General features: G+C 39.9%; 1 protein-coding gene across 1 annotated transcript in view; it reads left to right on the top strand.

Moving 5' to 3' along the window:
• Positions 1-1,953: 1,953 nt before the first annotated feature.
• LOC138369763 (coiled-coil domain-containing protein 22-like) overlaps positions 1,954-20,217 on the top strand; it is a 121,999-nt gene continuing 103,735 nt past the window's right edge. The window contains exon 1 of the mRNA XM_069333253.1: positions 1,954-2,142. Coding sequence (XP_069189354.1) covers positions 2,093-2,142 — 50 coding nt within the window. The 5' untranslated portion in view covers positions 1,954-2,092. The remainder of the gene's footprint in view (positions 2,143-20,217) is intronic.

Genomic DNA, 20,217 nt, shown 5'->3' on the forward strand with positions numbered 1-20,217 from the left:
AATTACCCAAAGCTTCCTGGCATTACGTTAGTTGTGAATAAATATGATATATTTACTCATTATAATGTTGGTGCTGAATGTAGAACATGAAAAACAGTGTGACGATTGACTATAATAATTAGAACAAAAATAATTAGATACACTCTCCCTTTCCAGCACAGTGTTGCCAGATTGGGATAAAAGTAGCGAATTGGCTACTTTTGACAGCTCTGTCTGTGCTATTTTTTTTATAAATAAATAAATAAATAAATAAATAAATAAATAAATAAATGTTTATTTAGGTAAGGTATATACATACAAGAAATTTTTACAAAGATTGGTGGACTTATAGATAGAGCTAGTACATACAATGCCTAAAGCCACTATTACGCAAAGCGTTTCGGGCATGAAAAAACTTAAGTGACTAAAGCTTAATATTAATTGAGCATAAAGAGTAAAATGAAAACATGGAATGAAAACATAGCTGAAAAAGCAGCACAAATACAATTCTGTCGACAAACAGCGCTCTTTAAAAAAAAAAAACAGACATTGGTTGACAATAGAGGGTTAAGGCAGGTTACAGGGAATTTATTAGGTATAGCTTCGTTTTTATCTTAAACTGGTTGAGAGAGGTACAGTCTTTAACATGGTTGGGAAGGTCATTCCACTATCTGGGTCCCTTGATCTGCAGAGCATTTCTAGTTTGATTAAGTCGTACTCTAGGAATATCAAAACTGTATTTATTTCTGGTGTGGTGCTCATGGGTTCTGTTACAACCTTCTATGAAGCTTTTGAGGTCAGGATTGGCATTACAGTTTAGCGTTTTATATATGTATAATACACATGAGAGAATGTGCAGTGACTTAATGTCTAACATATTCAGAGATTTGAGTAGGGGTACCGAGTGATGTCTGGGGCCAGAGTTGGATACTGTCCTAATAGCAGCTTTGTGTTGAGTAATTTGAGGACGTAAATGATTTTGGGTAGTAGAGCCCCAAGCACAAATACCATAGTTGAGATATGGATAGATAAGGGAGTAATAGTCACCAGGGCAGGGCGGGGTACATAATATCTGATCTTAGAAAGAATGCCCACAGTTTTTGAAACTTTTTTTGATATATTTAGAATGTGTCCCTGGAAATTCAGCTTGTGGTCAATGAGAATGCCAAGGAATTTGCCATCTAATTTGTTACAAATTTGGATATTGTTTATTTTGAGATTTATTTGATTAGAGGATTTATTGCCAAACAGAATATAGAAAGTTTTGTCAATGTTAAGGGTGAGTTTGTTGGCAGTTAGCCAAAGATGGACTTTATTTAGCTCAGTATTTACTGTGGCATTTAGAGCAAGGGGGTCAGGACTGGAGTAAATGAAGATTGTGTCGTCAGCAAATAGAATTGGTTTGAGGTGTTGGGAGGCATTTGGAAGGCATTTTGAGGCATTTGGGAGGCATTATTTCCCTACTTGCGACTTTTTGGGCTAATTAAAAACACTGTTGAGCTAGTTTGGGTTACCAATGTTAAGATAGTCAATGACTCATTATTTATGCGTTTCTAATGTAATGTATGCAAATCACAACTGCATTTACCTGTGTGATTGACCACAGCTCTTCTTGATATAGTCTTCAACTGCGAAGACGTAGTTGGACTCCACACCTATATATAATAATAAAAAAGTGATAATTGGGTAACTTACTAATATTTGCTGCATGCAACATAATTTACCAGGCAAATTATGCTTCATGCAGCAAATACTTGTGGTATCCAATTATCACGTTTTTGTATTATATACATGCGGTGATAACAGTAATACAATCATGCAGAGTTATTCTATGTATTAAATTATAATGCTCCGAAAACCGTATCAACTGCTAAACAAAATATTGGGCTATTTAAATTACAAATTCGCTACTTTAACACTATCAGCTCGCTACTTTCAGCAATTCGGATCTGGCACCCCTGTCCCAGCATGGTATCAGTGGTTGGTTGTAAACAATGGTGTTGGGGGCGTCGAAGTTGGCTCCTTACCTGTCAGTCGACAAGACCTAGCCTCAGTTCTTGGCTCTTGTAGCTTTCGTCTATACTCCGCTGCTGAGTTGTGTCACCCTATCAAAATGGAGGAAGTTGATAAGATATTAATCCTGACTCTGAATCATTTGGGATGGTATGTTTATAACAGATTTAGTATTTAACTTGTTCCTGTAATTGCTTATCTTATTGCATCTATATGCTTACTGATATTGATCCTGATCGAAATGTTCTGTCTCATATCCACACAAATCAGCACATTGATCATCATTATTGCAGGTATTACACAGCAAATCTTGCAAAAAACAAACTCCTAAATAGCACCTGCTTATCAGTTTACAACCAAAATGTTAGGTCACTTGGTAAACATTTTGATGATATTAATGCAAGACTCACAGCATTAGGTACCAAATTATCATTCATCATTTTAACAGAAACTTGGCTAAGTAAAGACTATACCCAACTCTACAACTTGGCTGGTTTTATTTATTTATTTATTTATTTATGCATATACAAGAATGTACATAAGGAATGTGAGGATACAAATATGGTAATTACAGTCTTGTAAAGCCACTAGCACGCGCAGCGTTTCGGGCAGGTCCTTAATCTAAGAAAATTTTAAGGAGGTAAATACTTGCAAAAATTATAGACAAAAAATGATAACAGATTACATGAAATGAAAAAAAGATGAGAGAAAATTGTAGGTACAGTATATTAAAGCACATAGGTAGCTAAGATTGATTGCAATGACAGCTTGAATGGTAGTTGACAAAAAAATTGGTAGGCACAATACAGCAGAAACAATATAAGATTGGTTGCAATGACAGCTTGAATGGTAGTTGACAAAAATTGGTAGTCACAATACAGCATATGGCTAGCACATTAAAAAAGACAGCAATGAACACAATGATAAGGTTGTTTGATATTACATAAAAATTAGGAGATTGGGTAACACTAGGTACAGAGCAAATTTAAAGCTCAGTGTAGGAAACTAAGAAGATGAAATTAGGTACTTTTTGGTTTTGCTTTTATATAAGGCAAAAGTTTTACAGTTTTTCAATTCACTAGGGAGTGAGTTCCATAGACTAGGTCCCTTAATTTGCATAGAGTGTTTACACAGATTAAGTTTGACCCTGGGGATATCAAAGAGATATTTATTTCTGGGGTGGTGATAATGGGTCCTATTACATCTGTCCAGGGAGAGTTTCAGAGCATGGTTTGCATTTAAGAACAGGGTTTTGTAAATGTAGTTGACACAAGAGAATGTGTGGAGGGAGTTAATATTTAGCAAGTTTAGGGATTTAAACAAGGGAGCTGAGTGTTGTCTGAAAGCAGAGTTAGTTATTATTCTGATAGCAGATTTTTGCTGTGTGATGATGGGCTTAAGGTGGTTTGCAGTGGTAGACCCCCATGCACAGATACCATAATTAAGATAGGGGTAGATTAGGGCATAATATAGTGAGAGGAGAGCAGAGTTAGGAACATAATATCTGATTTTGGAGAGTATACCAACTGTCTTAGAGACTTTCTTAGTTATGTGTTGAATGTGGGTGCTGAAGTTGAGTCTCTTGTCTAGGAATAGGCCAAGAAACTTGCCATCATTTTTATTACTGATGTTAATGTTGTCTATCTGCAGCTGAATTGCATTTGATGATTTGCTTCCAAATAAGATGTAGTAAGTCTTTTCGATGTTTAATGTTAGTTTGTTCGTTGACATCCATAAGTGGACTTTTTTTAATTCATTATTCACAACAATATTTAGTGTATGTGGGTTGAGGTTTGAATAGATAAGAGTAGTATCGTCAGCAAACAGTATAGGTTTGAGAATATTAGAGACATTAGGCAGATCGTTTATATATACAAGAAATAGAAGAGGTCCTAAGATGCTGCCCTGTGGCACTCCAACGGTAATTGGTAGAGTGGAAGAAGTTGTATCATTGATGGTTACATATTGGTGTCTGTCACTAAGATAGGATCGGATGTAGTCAAGGGCAAGGCCTCGGATTCCATAATGCTGGAGTTTAAGTAAGAGGTAGTTGTGATTAACAGTATCAAAGGCTTTTCTTAGGTCAATGAAGAGTCCAATCGGAAACTCATTTTTGTCAAGGGCTGAGTAGATAACGTCAAGGAGACTAATGATTGCATCGTTGGTGCTCTTTTGGGACTGGAAGCCAAACTGGCAGGGGCTAAGTATGTCGAATTTTACGAGGTAGGAATAGAGCTGTTTGTAAATAATTTTTTCATATATTTTTGATAGAATTGGTAGATTTGATATTGGTCTATAATTGTTTATGTCCGCCGGATTGCCTCCTTTATGGACTGGCGTTACTCTTGCTTTTTTGAGGATATCAGGGAAGGTGTGACACTCTATAGATTTGTTGAACAGTAGTGCTATGGGTGGGGCAAGGGCATGGGAGGCTCTCTTGTACACAATGGACGGAATTTCACTGGTGTTCCCTGCCTTGGTTTTTAGAGAGTGTATGATGGACACAACATCTGCCGGGCTGATTGGTGAAAGGAGAAGAGAGTTTGGATAGCTGCCTGAGAGATATGTGTTAATATGTGTCTGAGTCTGTGGTATTTTACTGGCAAGATTAGCACCAACCGATGAAAAGAAACTATTAAATTCATTTGCCATTTCTAAATCAGTTGACGGTATATCCCCATCCTTGTAGAGTTTTATTTGGTTATGTGAGTGTTTTTTAGTTCCTAGGATACTAGAGAAAGTTTTCCAAGTGTTTTTCATGTTGCCTTTTGCTTCATTGAATCTATTCACATAATATGCAAGTTTTGCCTTTCTTATGATACTGGTAAGCATTGATGAGTACCTTTTAGCTACTTCCTTTGAAACTAGGCCAATCCTAACTTTCTTTTCATATTCATGTTTCTTGTTGATTGAGTTGAGAATGCCACTTGTGAGCCATGGATTGTTTAATCTTTTGTCAGTTACTTGCTTGGTAAGAAGGGGACAATGAAGGTTGTAGAGGCTTAGAGTTTTGGAGAGGAAGAGGTTAGCTAATGAATTTATATCATGGGTATTATTGAATTCAGAATCCCAGTTAATATTGTGAAGTGCCTCTGTAAGATTGTCTAAAGCTGATTCACTGTGTAGCCTAAATGAAAGTTTCTTGCTTTTTGGTGGTGTTATGTCCATGTTCGCTATGAGAAAGGTAGGATAGTGGTCAGTTGTTCTGTCGTAGATTATACCAGATACAAGGGGAGCTGTTATGTTTGTCCATATGTGGTCCAAGGTAGTGGCTGATGTTTGAGTGACTCGGGTAGGTTTGGTGATAGTGGGGATTAGCATACAGGAGTTCATGCTGTTAAGGAAATAGTCAACTTGAGAGCAATTTTGTTGACCCAGGTCAATATTAAAGTCTCCTCCCAGAATGATGTGGTTTTTGTTGAGATTGTTGTTTATAATAAGATTCCTTAGGTTGTCTGAGAAAGAAGCTATGTTAGTATTGGGAAATCTGTAGATGGCTCCAATAGTCAAAGAGGATTTAAGGGATTTAATTGTAAACTGAGCAAAAGTATATTCACAGTAGTCATCTCTGTCACTAATAACACTGTTGCAGATAAATGTATCTCGGTAATATATAGCTGTGCCACCACCTTTTTTATTAGGCCTACAGTTATGAATGGCTTTATAACCAGCTAAGTTGTAGAGTTGGGTTATAGGTTATAAAGCCATTCACAACTGCAGGCCTAATAAAAAAGGAGGTGGCACAGCAATATATTACAAAGATACCTTCATCTGCAATAGTGTCATTAGTGATAGAGATGACTATTGTGAATATACCTTTGCCAAGTTCTCCAGTAAATCCCTTAAATCCTCCCTGACTATCGGTGCCATCTATAGATTTCCTAATACCAACATAACTTCATTCTCAGACAACGTAAGGAATCTTATCATAAATAACAATCTCAACAAAAATCACATCATTCTAGGAAGTGATTTCAGTATTGACCTGGGTCTTCAAAATAACCCTCAAGTTGACTATTTCCATAACAGCATGCACTCCTGTATGCTAATCCCCACAATCACCAAGCCACCCAAGTCACTCAAACATCTGCCACTACCTTGGATCACTTATGGACTAACATAACAGCTCTCCTTACATCTGGGGTAATCTATAATAGAACAACTGACCACTATCCTACCTTCCTCATAGCTAACATGGATATAATACCTCCAGAAAGCAAGAAACTCTCATTCATGCTACACAGTGAATCAGCTTTAGGCAATCTCTCTAATGCACTTCACAATATTAACTGGGAATCTGAATTCAATAATACACAGGATATAAACTCATTAACTGACCTCTTTCTCTCCAAAACTCTAAGCCTCTACAACACTCACTGTCCCCTCCTTACCAAACAAGTAACTGACAAAAGAAGAAAAAATCCGTGGCTCATAAGTGGCATAATCAAATCAATCGACAAAAAACATGAATATGAAAAAAAAATTAGGATTGGCCTAGTTACAAAGGAAGTAGTTAAAAGGTACTCATCAGTGCTTACCAGTATCATAAGAAAAGCCAAGCTTTCATATTATGAGACTAGATTTAAAGAAGCAAAAGGCAATATGAAAAGCACATGAAATACCATCTCTAATATCCTAGGAACAAAACAACATTCCCACAACCAGATAACTCTCTAAGGATGGCTTTACACCGTCAACTGATTTAGAAATGGCAAATGAATTTAATAGCTTCTTTTCATCGGTTGGTGCTAATCTTGCCAGTAAAATCCCACAGACTCAGACACATATCAACACATCTCTCAGGCAGCTATCCAAACTCTCTTCTTCTTTCACCAGTCAGCCCGACAGATGTTGTGTCCATCATACACTCACTAAAAACCAAAGCTGGGAACATCAGTGAAATCCCATCCATTGTATTTAAGAGAGCCTCCCAAGCCCTTGTGCCACCTATAGCTCTGCTGTTCAACAAATCCCTTGAGTGTCATACCTTCTCTGATATTCTTAAAAAAGCAAGAGTAATGCCAGTTCATAAAGGAGGTAATCTGGCAGACATAAACAATTATTGACCAATATCAAACCTACCCATGCTATCAAAAATATTTGAAAAAATTATCTACAAACAGCTCTACTCCTATCTTGTAAAATTCGACATTCTTAGCCCCTGTCAGTTTGGCTTCCGCTCCCAAAAGAGTACCAACGATGCAATTATTAGTCTCCTTGATATAATTTACTCAGCCATTGACAAAAATGAGTTTCCGATTGGACTCTTCATTGACCTGAGAAAGGCCTTTGACACTGTTAATCACAATTACCTCTTACGTAAACTCCATCATTATGGAATCCGAGGCCATGCACTGGATTATATCCAATCCTATCTTAGTGATAGACACCAATGTGTAACCATCAATAATATAACTTCTCCCACTCTACCAATAACCGTTGGAGTACCACAGGGCAGCATCTTGGGACCTCTCCTATTTCTTATATACATCAATGATCTGCCTAATGTCTCTAACATTCTGAAACCTATTTTGTTTGCTGATGATACTACCCTCATCTACTCTAACCCCAACCCATATACACTAAATGATGATGTTAATAATGAACTAAAAAAAGTCCACTTATGGATGTCAACCAATAAACTAACACTTAACATAGAAAAAACCTACTACATCTTACTTGGAAGCAAATCTACAAATGCAATTCAGCTTCAGATAGATAATGTAAACATTAGCAATAAAAATGATGGAAAGTTTCTTGGCCTATTCCTAGACAAGAGACTCAACTTCAGCACCCACATACAACACATAACTAAGAAAGTCTCTAAAACAGTTGGGATACTCTCCAAAATCAGATATTATGCACTAATCTATCCCTATCTTAATTATGGTATCTGTGCATGGGCTTCAACCACTGCAAACCACCTCAAGTCCATCATCACCCAGCAAAAATCTGCTATCAGAATAATAACAAATTCTGCTTTCAGACAACACTCAGCCCCCTTGTTTAACTCCCTTAACATGCTAAACATAATCTCACTCCACAAATTTTCTTGTGTCAATTACATTTACAAAACCCTGTTTTTAAACGCAAATCCTGCTCTGAAACTCTCCCTGGACAGATGTAATAGGACCCATTATCACCACACCAGAAATAAATCTCTCTTTAATATCCCCAGAGTCAAACTTAATCTGTGTAAACACTCTATGCAAATAAAAGGACCCAGTCTAGGGAACTCACTCCCTAATGGATTGAAAAGCTGTCCAACTTTTGCGTCATTCAAAAACAAAACTAAAAAGTACCTAATCTCATCTGCATAGTTTTTTTTACCTTGTTGCTTTAAAATTGCACTGTATTTATTGCTACCCAATCTCCCTATCTTTATGTACCCAATCCGAACATCTTTACCAATGTGATCATTACTGTCTTCTTATATGTGCTATCAATCTGCTGTACGGTGTCTGTTAATCTTGTTTAAATTACCAATCAAGTTGTCAATGTAATCAACCAGAGCTTTAATATACCAATGTTCTTTAATATGCTTACTCTCTCATCTCATTTTTTTTCTTGCAATGTATCTGTTAACATTTTATTAATTCTGCTAGAATTTACCTACTCAAAATTATCTGTTAGATTAACCCTTAACATGCTTGGGGTCTAATATCCTGCCATCCGCACAGGCGCATGTCATTTTGAAAAAAAAATAAATTTTTTTTTTTTGCTAATCTGTTAAGTTCTGTTCACTGATCACGGGAAAAATTAAAAAAAAATTCTATTGTACTTACTTTTGTTGCAATAGAGCCGAAAAGCTCGGTGATGACGTCACAATCTGCATGTTCGCTCATGCAGTACACGCCCGGGAGGTGTTGCGCGCGGTCCTCAAACAGCCAGAGTTGCCACAAATATATTTTCGCGCTATTTATTTACAATGTCTAAGCGCATTTTATCTAATTTTTTTTCACTAATTGTGTTTCAAATACTGTTTGAACATATTTTGTATCAATAATTGTTGCATATTTGAGTATACACAGGCGCACACAAATGTTTTCAATTACGGCAATATAACATGTCATTACAGTCTATTATATTGTATGTTCTGCTTATATTTGTATATATTTACACACACGCACACGCTATCTGCTTATATGTTTACATATTTACACACTCGCACACGCTATACACACTTTGAAGCACACTTAGAAGATTTCTAGACTGTGGTAGTCATTCAAGCAGTCGACAGCACATAATGGGATACCACACGTTTCACACCATGTTTGCACAAGCTTCCGTTTCTTGTCTCTACGTGTCGTTGTTTTACACACCAAGCAATCACGTTGGGCTATTGCACGCTTCACACCAGGTGGCAAATACTTAAGTTTGTGTGCTAGGAAGCCTTCAGTGTGAGCGAGGCGTGGAGTACCAGCATGCTGCAACAGTGGGTTTATGATGGGCCGCTGAATACCTGGGACATCTTTTGCAAACTTTCCTAATAACTGTATTGCAGCATCAAATACAAAGTCACGGAAAGTGGGCTTACGTCCAGTTCTCACAAGGTACATGTTGAAACAGTTCAGCATGCTCATGTCCACAAGATGGAAGAACACTTTTTTCGTCCACCTACATGTCTTCCGCACACACACTGCAGTGCCAATCATCATGTCTGATTTATCAATCAACCGCATGTTGATATTATAGTCTAAAACACAGTCTGGCTTATATAGTGGTGCATTTATTTTATGGCTCACTTTCCCACTGTTCACCATTGTTCCATCATGAATTGTTGTCAACAAGTTCACCTCTCTTTTGTCTTTCCACCGAACTGACAGAATGTTATCACTTTTCCTTCTCTGACACTCGGCAACTGCAATGTCGTTGTCAAACACAGGCATTTCCCTTCGTTGTGGCTTTACTGTACCAACCAATCCGGTTCTATTTTCTAGCAAGAACCGAGCTAGCAAGGGACTTGTATAGTAATTATCTGTGTATAAAATGTGTCCCTTGTTCATCCACGGAGCCATGATGGTCTTCACTACACTCCCCGAGAATCCATGTTCGTCGTTACCGGGAATGTCTACATCACTAGCCGAGTACAGAATCATGTGTAACACGTATCCTGTCTCACAATCACAAAGAACAAAAAATTTCAGGCCAAATCGGTTTCGTTTTGAGGGAATGTACTGTTTGAATGGAACACGTCCCTTGAAAAGTATGAGAGATTCATCAACCACCAGCTTCTGTGCTGGTACGTAAAAATCTCTGAATTTTCCAATAACATCGTTCATGTAGTGCCTCACTCGCCACAGTCTATCATCAGGTGTTCGGTCCTGAACACTTCCAAAATGTAGACACCTGAGGAGTATCTGAAACCTGTCTCGTGACATATATTTCCCGAGTAAAGGTGTTGGTATTGTCTTGTCCTTGCTCCAATAGTCATTTATTGCATGTTTGTGACAGTGCTTCATCAACAAACAGAGTGCCAAAAACACATACATTTCCGCCACTGTGGTATTTTTCCAACGCTGCAGTCGTGAAAATTCTGTGATTTCCCTCTCAATCAGGTAAGCAGCATGCAGGTTCGTTTGGTGTACAATGTATTCCATGAGTGGGTTCATCATAGAATGCTGTAAAATATTCCATCTCAGCCATGTCCTCACCTTGATTAGGGAAAAGGTTTGTAATCCCTACATCTTTATCGTCAAAGTGAGGAATATTAGGAATAAAATCGTCACCATCACTCCACTCAAGTACACCAGGCGTCCTGCGAGATGCAGAGGAAAGACGGTGAGGAAGCGATGCATACCGGCGACCAGGAGCTAAATACCGTCTGCGAGAAGCACGGCGGCTACGTGCACATGAGGTGGGTGCACGTGAGGTGGGTGCACGTGAGGTGGGTGCACGTGAGGTGGATGCACTTGAGGTGGATGCACTTGAGGTGGATGCACGTGAGGTGGATGCACGTGAGGTGGATGCACGTGAGGTAGATGCACGTGAACACGAGGGTCTTGGTCCCTCATGTGGTGCCATGCAGTGGCGCTTGGCCGGGCGAGATGCTGCTGACGCGACAATTTCTCGCCCAGTTACACCACTGTTACCAGCCACAGGCTCAATAAAACTTTGATCTGAGTCACTAAACTCAGAAAAGGAGTCACCTCCCTCTGACTCGTCACCCTCAAACAGAAAATATCCACAGGAACTGTGAGGTCGTGGTAGAATTGGGGTAGAAACTGACCTAGGAGGCATGGGTGAGCGTAGAGGCCTCGCCATGGCATGGCGGTCATTCTCACTTTCACTGCTGCTGCTACTATCACCCGACAACTGTGTATAATCCTCATCGTTGTCTGAATCGTCAAACATACTTTCTCCACCTTCAGAGAATAATTCGTGGGCTATTTGCTCTGGGTTGAGGGACTGAGTGGTGCGTGCCCGTGAGGCGTTTGACCGTGCGCTCGCCATGGTGACTCTCGCTAAACTGAGGCTTCCCATGCCTTCGGTTCGTGAGCGGGATTTTTTTTCAAAATGGCCACTGTTTACTAGAGCCCCTGGGCAGCGTATGGGACCCCCAGCTACACCGCGGGCCATTCAAATCGTGCGCGGTACCCATAATCTTCATATGACGTGAAGCGCAGTTGACTGGTAAAACGATTTACACTTCATATGAAGTGATGCGCACTTTAAGAGTTAAGGACCTGCCCGAAACACTGTGCGTACTAGTGGCTTTACAAGATTGTAAATACTTTGCTATGTATTCTCTCTAACCCAATGTACCTTCTTGTATATAAATAAATAAATAAATAAATAAAAAAAAAAAAATACCGCTAGTTCTATTTCTTCTTGATAGTAGGTGCAGTTTGCATGAAGCGTTTATCCTCCTGATGACTGCACCAGTACAAATATTGGGAGACATGTTTTATGTTGAGAATTATAAGAGTTTCAAAAGTGTTTGTTGCGTTGTGGTGTGGATTTGGGAGTGGCGACTAAACACATGTTAGAGGGAGATTTGGAGCACTGTGGGGCAGTATGTTGTGTTTATTGTTCCATTTCATTACTAATGTTTTGCTTTTAACTTGTGTGTTATGTAATTTTTTTTAAGGTTGTTCATTATGGGATGAATATATATTCATAAATTAGATTATTGGTTGACGTCATATGAATGAAAATTAACTGTTTATCCTAGTTTCAAAAGCTTCATTTACTGGTAACTTTTTAATTTTATCAGAATTTACCAGAGAGCCATTATATCTCTAGTGGCCTCGGTGAAGACAGGAAGTCAGCGACTTGTCAGAGGCCCTCCTATTTGTTCTGATGATTTTATAGAGCCTAATCTTGAATTCCATCAGTGTTTTGACATTACTGCCTCTGTGGATAGGCATTTTTATGAGTTTAATTCATTCTGTTGGGGAACAGGCAGCCAGTATACTAATATATATATATATATATATATATATATATATATATATATATATATATATATATATATATATATATATATATATATATATATATATATATATATATGTTGTATCTAGTAGCCAGAACGTCGTACTCGGCCTACTATGCAAGCCTCGATTTGCCTAATAAACCAAGTTTTCCAGAATTAATATATTTTCTCTTTTTTTTTCTTATGAAATGATAAAGCTATCCATTTCATTATGTATGAGGTCAATACTTTTTTATTGGAGTTAAAATTAACGTAGATATATGACCGAACCTAACCAACCCTACCTAACCTAACCAACCCTACCTAACCTAACCTAACCTATCTTTATAGGTTAAGTTATGTTAGGTAGCCGAAAAAGTTAGGTTAGGTTAGGTTAGGTTAGATAGGTTAGGTAGTCGAAAAACAATTAATTCATTAAAATTTGGCTTATTAGGCAAATTGGGCCTTGCATAGTAGGCTGAGAAGTGCATTCTGGCTACTAGGTACGACATATATATATATATATATATATATATATATATATATATATATATATATATATATATATATATATATATATATATATATATATATATATATATATACACACACAGTGGAACCTCTATTAACGAGTGGCTCTATTAACGAGTTTTTCCAGTAACGAGCAAGCCACTCGCAGCAAATTTGTCTCTATTGACGAGCTCGTCTCTATTAACGAGTAAAACCACATGGCGCTTCCTAGCGTCTCGCGGGTTCTCGCAAATTCTCGGATTCCTCCGACGCCAGTGTTGTTGTTGTATCTCACACGACAAGCATCCCTCTGGATTTATTTGCGCTTTTCTCTGTGTTTTTGTGGTTTGGTGACTGCAATTTGTAACGCACGATGTCGCCAAAGAAGCTGGTTGCTAAAGACAGTGTTGGCAAGGGGAAGAAAGCAACAATTACTGTTGAAGTGAAGAAGGAAATAATAGCAAAGCACGAGCGTGGTGTGCGTGTGGTTGATCTCGTCAGGGAGTATGGCAGGACCTCATCAACGATTTGTACCATTCTGAAGAGGAAGGAACAATTTAAGACGCTTGAGGTGGCTAAAGGAGTTACCAAGGTTAACAAGAAACGTCCACAAATCCTAGAAGAGGTTGAAAAGCTACTGCTAGTCTGGATGAATGAAAGGCAATTGCATGGCGATAGTGTCTCTGAAGCTCTTGTCTGTGCAAAGGCCAAGAAGTTGTATGTGGACCTTGTCAGGAAGACACCAGGTGCGTCGTCTGAAGAGGAGGAGATATTTAAGGCAAGCCGTGGATGGTTTGAGAAATTTAGGAAGAGAAGCGGTATCCACAGTGTTGTTCGACATGGGGAGGCTGCCAGCTCTGATAAAGCTGCTGCTGAGAAATTTGTACCAGAGTTCCAGGAATTTGTTGCTGAAAAGGAGTTCTTGCCCCAACAAGTTTTTAATTGTGACGAGACTGGCCTGTTTTGGAAGAAAATGACGAAGAGGACCTACATCACACAGGAGGAACAATCTTTGCCTGGCCACAAACCGATGAAGGATCGGCTTACTCTCGTCCTCTGCGCCAATGCAAGTGGCGATTGCAAGGTCAAGCCGCTGCTGGTCTACCACTCAGAAAATCCACGCGTGTTCAAGGCATGTAAAGTGTATAAGGCGCGACTGAATGTGATGTGGAGGTCCAATAAGAAATCCTGGGTCACGCGGATATTCTTCACTGAATGGATCAATGATGTTTTTGGCCCCTCAGTGAGGAAATATCTTGAAGAGAAACAGTTGCCACTCAAGGCCTTGCTTGTGCTTGATAATGCTCCTGCACATCCTCCACAGATGCGAGATGAATTGTATCCTGAAAATCAGTTCATCACCATCAAGTTCCTTCCTCCCAATACCACTCCACTCCTCCAACCTATGGACCAGAAAGTCATTGCAAACTTTAAGAAACTCTACATGAAGGCCTTGTTGGAGAGGTGTGTTGATGTGACCGACAATACAGGGCTGACCCTCAAAGAATTCTGGAAGAACCACTTTAATATCCTGGGTGCCTTACGTTTGATCGATAAGGCCTGGGAAGGAGTGACAAGGAGGACCCTTAACTCTGCTTGGCGTAACCTGTGGGCCTGAGGGTGTCCCTGAGCGAGACTTTGAAGGTTTCGGTCCTGCACCTGCATCTGCATCTGCACCTGTGGAAGACCCGGAAGTGCATCTAGTGGATGATATTGTTGCTCTGGGGCAAACTTTGGGTCTGGAGTTGGATGCTGCTGATGTGCAGGAGTTAGTGGAGGAGCACAGTGAGGAACTGACCACTGAGGAACTGACCACTGAGGAACTCCTGGAACTTCAGAAGGAGATTAATCAAGAGGAGGCACAAGAGTTCTCATCAGGGGAGGAGGAGGTACGGGAGGATGCTGCTGCCTCTTCAAGTGAGATCAGGGAAGTGCTAGGAATGTTTGAAAAGGTGACCGCATTCTTAGAAAAACATCACCCTGATCAAGCAGTGACAACCCGATGTGTGAACATGTTTAATGACAATTTACTGTCTCGTTTTAGGGACATCCTAAAACAAAGACAAAAGCAATTGTCAATAGAAAAGTTCTTTCCGAAAGTAGAGAAAAGAAGAGCCAGTGATAGTGAACCACAACCCGGTCCCCAGTGGGGTGAAAATCCCAAGAAGAGAGAGCCCACCTGACTCAGAGGTGGATTCTCCTTCCACACCATAACCCCTCTCCTCCTTCCCACCTCCCCATCGTCTCCCTCAAGCCAGCAACGACTCTTCATAAGGTAAAGTAAATGTTAAAACAGTACAACAAAACATTTATAATTACATGTGCAGTATTATATTGGCATTAAAAAATGTCATACAAGTATGGATGTTTTTGGGAGTGGAACGGATTAAATTTATTTCCTTTATTTTAAATGGGGAAATTTGTTTCCAAAGACGAGTTTTCCAGGTAACGAGCTTGGTGCCAGAACGGATTAAACTCGTTAATAGAGGTTCCACTGTATATATATATATATATATATATATATATATATATATATATATTATTAAATATGACCGAAAAAGTAAGATTAATAATTCTAACACGAATTTTCTCAATCTTTCGTACATTACGCTTCACTGTTGGAGGTAAATCAAAAATCACTTCTCCAAAATTCATTTTTATTTCTTAGTCTGACGCGACACGGGCGCGTTTCGTAAAACTTATTACATTTTCAAAGACTTCACAAATACACAACTGATTAGAACTAGCGTTTCCCTGATTTTATATCTACATTTGAGTGAGGTGGGAAGGGTGATGTGGCATTACATTTGAGTGAGGTGGGAAGGGTGATGTGGCATTAACACAAGACAGAACACTAGAGGATATTAATAGGGTATTAAAAGTATCAACACAAGACAGAACACGAAACAATGGGTATTGAATAGAAGTGTTTCTAGAAAGCCTATTGGTCCATAATATGGACCAATAGGCTTTCTAGAAACACTTCTATTCAATACCCATTGTTTCGTGTTTTGTCTTGTGTTGATACTTTTAATACCCTATTAATATCCTCTAGTGTTCTGTCTTGTGTTAATGCCACATCACCCTTCCCACCTCACTCAAATGTAATGCCACATCACCCTTCCCACCTCACTCAAATGTAGATATAAAATCAGGGAAACGCTAGTTCTAATCAGTTGTGTATTTGTGAAGTCTTTGAAAATGTAATAAGTTTTACGAAACGCGCCCGTGTCGCGTCAGACTAAGAAATAAAAATGAATTTTGGAGAAGTGATTTTTGATTTACCTCCAACAGTGAAGCGTAATGTACGAAAGATTGAGAAAATTCGTGTTAGAATTATTAATCTTACTTTTTCGGTCATATTTAATAATATATGTCTACAGGAAAGACTGCTACCAAAATATACTAATATATATATATATATATATATATATATATATATATATATATATTATTAAATATGACCGAAAAAGTAAGATTAATAATTCTAACACGAATTTTCTCAATCTTTCGTACATTTCTTTTCACTGTTGGTGGTAATTCAAAAATCAATTCTCCAAATTTCATTTTTATTTCTAGTCTGACGCGACACTTGAGCGCGTTTCGTAAAACTTATTACATTTTCAAAGACTTTAGTTACATATACACAACTGAATAGAACTTACACATCTCTGATTTGTTTATATCTACATTTGAGTGAGGTGGAATTTAATACGGTATTAAATTCATCAACACAAGACAGAACACGAAACAATGGGTATTGAATAGAAGTGATTGTAGAACCTACCGACTACCTTCTATTCAATACCCATTGTTTCGTGTTCTGTCTTGTGTTGATGAATTTAATACCCTATTAAATACCACCTCACCCCATCCACCTCACTCAAATGTAGATATAAACAAATCGGAGATGTGTAAGTTCTATTCAGTTGTGTATGTGTAACTGAAGTCTTTGAAAATGTAATAAGTTTTACGAAACGCGCTCAAGTGTCGCGTCAGACTAGAAATAAAAAAGAATTTTGGAGAACTGATTTTTTAATTACCACCAACAGTGAAAAGAAATGTACGAAAGATTGAGAAAATTCGTGTTAGAATTATTAATCTTACTTTTTCGGTCATATTTAATAATATATGTCTACAGGAAAGACTGCTACCAAAATATACTAATATATATATATATATATATATATATATATATATATATATATATATATATATATATATATATATATATATATATAACTGAAAACTCACACCCCAGAAGTGACTCGAACCCATACTCCCACAACTGGTATGTACAGGGACGCCTTAATCCGCTTGACCATCACGACCGGACAAAAGGAAGTGATAGCCGAGGCTATATGAACCACTTCCCCGCCGGCACTCGGATGGTAATCTTGGGCATAGCATTTTATCAAATCACCTCATTCTTTGGGGCACACGTGAGGATCACAAATGCAAACAAGCCTGAATGGTCCCCAGGACTATATACAACTGAAAACTCACACCCCAGAAGTGACTCGAACCCATACTCCCACAACTGGTATGTACAGGGACGCCTTAATCCGCTTGACCATCACGACCGGACAAAAGGAAGTGATAGCCGAGGCTATATGAACCACTTCCCCGCCGGCACTCGGATGGTAATCTTGGGCATAGCATTTTATCAAATCACCTCATTCTTTGGGGCACACGTGAGGAACACAAATGCAAACAAGCCTGAATGGTCCCCAGGACTATATACAACTGAAAACTCACACCCCAGAAGTGACTCGAACCCATACTCCCACAACTGGTATGTACAGGGACGCTTAATCCGCTTGACCATCACGACCGGACAAAAGGAAGTGATAGCCGAGGCTATATGAACCACTTCCCCGCCGGCACTCGGATGGTAATCTTGGGCATAGCATTTTATCAAATCACCTCATTCTTTGGGGCACACGTGAGGAACACAAATGCAAACAAGCCTGAATGGTCCCCAGGACTATATACAACTGAAAACTCACACCCCAGAAGTGACTCGAACCCATACTCCCACAACTGGTATGTACAGGGACGCCTTAATCCGCTTGACCATCACGACCGGACAAAAGGAAGTGATAGCCGAGGCTATATGAACCACTTCCCCGCCGGCACTCGGATGGTAATCTTGGGCATAGCATTTTATCAAATCACCTCATTCTTTGGGGCACACGTGAGGAACACAAATGCAAACAAGCCTGAATGGTCCCCAGGACTATATACAACTGAAAACTCACACCCCAGAAGTGACTCGAACCCATACTCCCACAACTGGTATGTACAGGGACGCCTTAATCCGCTTGACCATCACGACCGGACAAAAGGAAGTGATAGCCGAGGCTATATGAACCACTTCCCCGCCGGCACTCGGATGGTAATCTTGGGCATAGCATTTTATCAAATCACCTCATTCTTTGGGGCACACGTGAGGAACACAAATGCAAACAAGCCTGAATGGTCCCCAGGACTATATACAACTGAAAACTCACACCCCAGAAGTGACTCGAACCCATACTCCCACAACTGGTATGTACAGGGACGCCTTAATCCGCTTGACCATCACGACCGGACAAAAGGAAGTGATAGCCGAGGCTATATGAACCACTTCCCCGCCGGCACTCGGATGGTAATCTTGGGCATAGCATTTTATCAAATCACCTCATTCTTTGGGGCACACGTGAGGAACACAAATGCAAACAAGCCTGAATGGTCCCCAGGACTATATACAACTGAAAACTCACACCCCAGAAGTGACTCGAACCCATACTCCCACAACTGGTATGTACAGGGACGCCTTAATCCGCTTGACCATCACGACCGGACAAAAGGAAGTGATAGCCGAGGCTATATGAACCACTTCCCCGCCGGCACTCGGATGGTAATCTTGGGCATAGCATTTTATCAAATCACCTCATTCTTTGGGGCACACGTGAGGAACACAAATGCAAACAAGCCTGAATGGTCCCCAGGACTATATACAACTGAAAACTCACACCCCAGAAGTGACTCGAACCCATACTCCCACAACTGGTATGTACAGGGACGCCTTAATCCGCTTGACCATCACGACCGGACAAAAGGAAGTGATAGCCGAGGCTATATGAACCACTTCCCCGCCGGCACTCGGATGGTAATCTTGGGCATAGCATTTTATCAAATCACCTCATTCTTTGGGGCACACGTGAGGAACACAAATGCAAACAAGCCTGAATGGTCCCCAGGACTATATACAACTGAAAACTCACACCCCAGAAGTGACTCGAACCCATACTCCCACAACTGGTATGTACAGGGACGCCTTAATCCGCTTGACCATCACGACCGGACAAAAGGAAGTGATAGCCGAGGCTATATGAACCACTTCCCCGCCGGCACTCGGATGGTAATCTTGGGCATAGCATTTTATCAAATCACCTCATTCTTTGGGGCACACGTGAGGAACACAAATGCAAACAAGCCTGAATGGTCCCCAGGACTATATACAACTGAAAACTCACACCCCAGAAGTGACTCGAACCCATACTCCCACAACTGGTATGTACAGGGACGCCTTAATCCGCTTGACCATCACGACCGGACAAAAGGAAGTGATAGCCGAGGCTATATGAACCACTTCCCCGCCGGCACTCGGATGGTAATCTTGGGCATAGCATTTTATCAAATCACCTCATTCTTTGGGGCACACGTGAGGAACACAAATGCAAACAAGCCTGAATGGTCCCCAGGACTATATACAACTGAAAACTCACACCCCAGAAGTGACTCGAACCCATACTCCCACAACTGGTATGTACAGGGACGCCTTAATCCGCTTGACCATCACGACCGGACAAAAGGAAGTGATAGCCGAGGCTATATGAACCACTTCCCCGCCGGCACTCGGATGGTAATCTTGGGCATAGCATTTTATCAAATCACCTCATTCTTTGGGGCACACGTGAGGAACACAAATGCAAACAAGCCTGAATGGTCCCCAGGACTATATACAACTGAAAACTCACACCCCAGAAGTGACTCGAACCCATACTCCCACAACTGGTATGTACAGGGACGCCTTAATCCGCTTGACCATCACGACCGGACAAAAGGAAGTGATAGCCGAGGCTATATGAACCACTTCCCCGCCGGCACTCGGATGGTAATCTTGGGCATAGCATTTTATCAAAACACCTCATTCTTTGGGGCACACGTGAGGAACACAAATGCAAACAAGCCTGAATGGTCCCCAGGACTATATACAACTGAAAACTCACACCCCAGAAGTGACTCGAACC

This window comes from Procambarus clarkii, chromosome 4 (genome assembly GCF_040958095.1).
Source record: "Procambarus clarkii isolate CNS0578487 chromosome 4, FALCON_Pclarkii_2.0, whole genome shotgun sequence".
In the NCBI taxonomy this organism is placed as follows: Eukaryota; Metazoa; Arthropoda; class Malacostraca; order Decapoda; family Cambaridae; genus Procambarus; species Procambarus clarkii.